The sequence below is a fragment of the Limulus polyphemus genome, unplaced genomic scaffold (assembly GCF_000517525.1).
Source record: "Limulus polyphemus unplaced genomic scaffold, Limulus_polyphemus-2.1.2 Scaffold6713, whole genome shotgun sequence".
Lineage (NCBI taxonomy): Eukaryota > Metazoa > Arthropoda > Merostomata > Xiphosura > Limulidae > Limulus > Limulus polyphemus.
In genome coordinates, this window is record NW_013672323.1 from 14,309 (window position 1) to 19,706 (window position 5,398).

General features: G+C 35.7%; 1 protein-coding gene across 1 annotated transcript; it reads right to left on the reverse strand.

Moving 5' to 3' along the window:
• Window positions 1-1,578: 1,578 nt before the first annotated feature.
• Window positions 1,579-2,664, reverse strand: LOC106474008. Its single transcript, XM_013934693.1, has one exon. The coding sequence runs from the start codon at window positions 2,662-2,664 to the stop codon at window positions 1,579-1,581; it is 1,086 nt and encodes a 361-aa protein (XP_013790147.1).
• Between the last annotated feature and the right edge of the window lie 2,734 nt (window positions 2,665-5,398).

Here is a 5,398-nt window from a genome sequence, read left to right on the forward strand (position 1 = left end):
TGTTGTTGGGAATCCTTGAAAACCAGTATAGTTGAAGCATTGAATTTTATCATCACGAGTGTGTGTGCAAGCCCTGTTATTATAAATTCAGAAATAACTTAGAATGAGTAGTTTAGGTCATTTATAAAGTGTTTGACTTAGGAAGGGAGGATTCCAGGACTGACATCACACAGTGATAACAAATACAGTTTGAAGGTTGAATAGTTTGACATTGTAGTATCATCCGTAAAATCTGTTAACATTTTATGTTTCAATATCATTCTTTTACAACCCATATGGTCATTCACTGAGTTATAATTATCAGAAAAGAACTTATCCCACAGAAATCTTGAAATGATAAAAAACTTGGTTTTTTATTGTTGTTAATGAGCAACATGTATAGGAGAAAATTTTGCTGTTGTTGTTAAACAGCAACATGAATATGATGAAACATGTTAGATTATTACTGTTAAGCAGCAAGCTGGACAAGATGAAAAAAAGTTTATTGTAGTTGCTGTTAAGCAGCAAAATGGAAATGAAAACTTTTTGTGTTTTAGTTGTTGTTGTTAAGTAGCAGCTTGGAGAAGATGAAACTTTGTGTGTTGTTAAGTAGCAGCTTGGAGATGATGAAACTTTGTGTGTTGTTAAGTAGCAAGCTGGAGATGATGAAACTTTGTGTGTTGTTAAGTAGCAAGCTGGAGATGATGAAACTTTGTGTGTTGTTAAGTAGCAAGCTGGAGATGATAAAAACTGTTGTTGTTGTTGTTATTAAGCTGGTTCTATGATACAGCTACATTAATTATAACGTCACCTCGTCAGATTCTGGGCTATATTCCTGTTTGATACTAAAAGATCAGTTTATTTAAATATATTTCTCATTCAGTCGTTTTACTAATCATTGTTTTTAATTGTACAGTCTAGTTATTACATTGAGTGGTATAGAACCAAACAAAGTACAGTACATTCATGGTGAGGTAAGCCATGTTTAATACCCATAAAAACTAAAATATGTGCATTACATTTCTCAAGTGATTTATAACTAGTTAAAATATTTGGTCATTTATCATGCGAGTAAAGAATATATGGGGTTCAGCTATAACGTATGATTAAAAACAAAAATATACATGTAGTAGTTTCATTTATCACATACCCAAATGATAAAATAACATTTCTAAATAGTCTAAAAAATCAACACTCTTATATATTTACCACGATTATCTGAACATTAGATTTACTGTTTCAGTTAGTGCTAAGGATACAGGTTAGTCATAAATAGTTCGATCTGTTTCTAGGAGAAGCATACTTCAAAATAATATCTTAGTTTTTCCAAGCTTTTGATTAATACGAGATTAACAAAACCGATTAATTTCATAATAATGAAATTAAACATAAGTAATAAGGATTAAAGAGTTAAAACAGTTAATTATTAGTATTATAGACGCTCGTTTTGTTTACGTAGATATATTACACGAATTAAAGTGAAATATTAAACTTGGAGAAATATGGATTATATCATCAGTTTCTACAATAAAAAAAAACCTGTCTGATACCAAAATCCCAACGAAAATAAAACAAGTTCCAGATTTCAAACTTTTTTTTTTAGTACAACCAAAAGTAATCATCATTTCTTGCAGCTTCGATTATTTTTCTAGCGTTTTCACCTGTTTGTTGCCATGACAAACATCTCACACTACCACCCATCTCGCAAACCCGTGAAGCGTTTATTGGTACAACAGTTCTGTTGGTCTTGCCTCGAATAGTCGTCAGGATGGATATGTCTGTCGGATTGTTGAAAGTTGGGACGTAAAGGAAGTTCTCTGTTAATACGCCATTCACCATCAGTCCACAAGCTGACGAGATCTTCGGGTCATAAGCTTTGGATGTCCAAGTGTCAGCATCCTGAATCAGTTCGATTCCTGGAAATTCATCAAGCAGTTCCTTCGTTATTAGCTTTTTCAGAGTCTTATTGTAGTTGTAATTGGTAATCATGGCAGCATTGCTGTTGATAAACATAACCATACCATCAGAGTGGGCTAGGCCTTCAGGGTCGTCTGTAGGAACTATAGCGACTTTATCAACTCCTCGATATAGTTCTTTTAACATTTGCTTTGCTTCAGCCTTTGTAAGTTGGTTATCTTGCAGAAAACGATCGGTGACGACAATTTTATCATTATAATTATCAACTACGTTGCCTCCATCCATTAAGTAACCGTCATATTTTGGAGTTTCGTCAAACTGGACTCCCAGGTTCTTGAAAAACGAAGAAAATGCACGCTGAACTCTATCAGCCGCACGCTGGTTTTCTTCATAAGATGCAGGCGTGAGGCGGAATTGTACGGGATTATAAGGATTTACAGTCGTGGGATCTCTCATCCAAATGTCCTCCATTTCGCTCTCCAACAAAATATCGTCGGGAAGATAACGTTTTAATATTTGTATTGCATATTGGTCTCCAAGGACAACAATGTTATCTTTCCCCATAACTTTCATAGCATAATCAATATCAAATTGTAGAATGTTAAAGTAATTTCTTTGGTAGTAAGTATCGTATTGTCGTGGGGCAGCGATGACGATGAGATGAGCCCCGGGTCTGTTTTCATTGTTAGTAAATTGGTTTACAGCGTAACCAGATACAAGAGTTACCACGTGGTAGCCCAACAGAGCAAAACTCAGTAGATCGTACATAACGAAACAATGAATATACCGAATGAACAAACTGTAGCACTCGGCAGTTATAAGTACCGTCGAGTCACCGTTGTAGGGCCTTTTTAAAACGCCACCTACATCTCTGTGACGTAACCGCCAACATTCGTAGCAAATAAAAGACGAACGTCACTAAACAGTTGAACGTTTAAAAGTGTCTGTAGAGTCGATAATCGGTTTTAATGTGAGCCATTCCGTTCAAACCACAGAAGTTAATTAATTTTTGTTTTATTTTTTAAAAGTGTAGCACTGTTTGTTTTCTGTGAACTGAAGAAAAATTCACCGCCCCACCCATACGTGTTCACATATGAAGTTTGTTTATCAAGTTTGAATGGGTATTGAAAGAAACTTTGTTACAAATATACAACGTTACCACCAGCTTATGGTACCGGATGATGACATAAGCTTTTCGAAACGTTGTACATGTGTAACAAAATTTCTTTCAACACCAATTCAAGCCGTTTCCAAATTTTATTTTGTAGAAAATGGGTTCCTCGTCATAACATATGAAGTTCGTTTTTGAAGATCGTCAAAGCTAAAATTACAAAATAATAATATTGCGTATCTGCTTGTTTGTTAATTTCCGGTAGAAATTATTTCCGAGGAACTTCAGCGATACAAGTCCTTTCTTGATTAAACTAGTTTATTCTTTCCCGATACAACTTTTAGTAATACACAGAATTTCTACAGTCACTTTAAACTTTACAAAAAAGTTACCGAAACTTATCTGCCGACAAATCTGAAAACTAAACAATTTTCTCGGGGGCTTGTAAGACCAAATTTTTTGGTTTGATCCCTACAGCTTTGGCTAAACAACAAACAAACTCTATAAGTTACTCGCCCCCCAGTGGCACAGCGGTATGTCTGCGGACTTACAACACTAGAAACCGGGTTTCGATACCTGTGGTGGGCAGAGCACAGATAGCCCATTGTGTAGCTTTGTGCATAATTGAAAACAAACAAACGAATAAAGAAGATCGCCGTACGAAAAAAAAAAAAACATAACTTTTGTCCACCCTATGCGAGCTTCACGATATAAGGGGGGATACACTTTCGCACTTAACTTCAGCACTTACTGCTCTCGACATGAAAGACACGTTAGTTTTATAGTTATCTAAACACTAAAACAGCCAATATCGTTTTACAAGTGTAACGATGGAATTATGATAGATGAAATAAACGTCAAACAAAATCGTATTTACGTTTAATGAAGAAAATTTTACTTTTGTTATTCGGTTAATCTTTTAAAAACTGATTAAGCTGATTATTTTCGTATATTTGTTTGGTATTTTTCCTACCTAGAGCCTTTTGAAACTTCAGATTAGTTGTACATAATGCTTTAGCCCTAACGTACTTTAAAAATAGGTAACACGTTTACGTGGTATTATTCACTATTGATTATATCAGTTTAATTTGGAGTAATTTTATGTTTTTGTGTTACAACATTTGATGTGTAATGAACTGATAAAAAAATGGGTGAAATTAATCATTTTCTATGTGTAAAATACACGAGAGCCCCAGCATTGATTATCTCTCGATGGTATTTTTGTTTACTTTTTTCTTGTATGACTTATTAGGAACCCTGCAACCATCAAATCCATGAACCCACAAGCAGTGTTTTCAAATAGTTGATGGGGACCATATTTCAATGGAGGCTCGTCATGGCCAGGTGATTAGAGGCGCTTGGGTCGCTGGTTCGAATCCCCATCCCAACAAACATGCTCGCCCTTTCAGCTGGTAGGGCGTTATAATGTGACGGTCAATCCCACTATTCTTTGGTAAAAGAGTAGCCCAAGAGTTGGCGGTGGGTGGTGAGGACTAGCTGCCTTCCCTCTAGTTTTACACTGCTAAATTAGGGACGACTAGCGTGGATAGCTCTCGTGTAGCTTTGCGCGAAATCCAAAACAAACAAATATTTCAATGGCATGACCTGGTGGTTAGGGCATCCGACTCGCAATATGCAAGTCGCGGGTACGAATCCCCGTTACTGTGTTCGTTATAATGTGACGACCATTCCCATTATTCGGTAAAAGAGTAGCCCAAGAGTTGGCGGTGGTTGATGTTGACTAGTTGCCTTCTCTCTAGTCTATCACTGCTAAATTATTGACGGCAAGTGCAGATAGTCCTCGTGTAGCTTTGTGCCGAATTCACAACAAACCAAACCATATTGCAAAACACTGTATTTGATAGTTCAAGCCGGAAGTGCGTGCTTCTTTTTGCTGAAAATGAACATGGACTCATAAATTTATTTAGTGAATGTAATATTGTAATGCAATATAATGTAGTTGATATTACAAACGAGCACGTTTTATTTGACGTCAATACAAATATAAGTGGCTAGTGGAACGTATTGCTATTCATACTCGATATTCACCAAAAGTCACGATAGTAACAGTGCATGTGACCAAACTGTATTTTCATGAAACAGTAAAAAAAGAAACAAAAAACAACAACTATAGTTCCGAAAATCACGATAGTAACAGTGCATATAACCACAATTGATTTACTTGAAACATATACACCTGGAAAAAAGTTAAGCACCCCCAAATATTTTTCAGGATTGCTTATTGAAAATAAGGTTTAATTTTCATGATGTTGAGCAATGTTCATAATTTCAAACATAATTAAAAGGATGTGAGCGTTCAGGTGTGACATTTAAATCAGGCGTCGTTTTTTTTCCACACGTGCAACTTGCTCCCTTCTTCACGTCCAATAT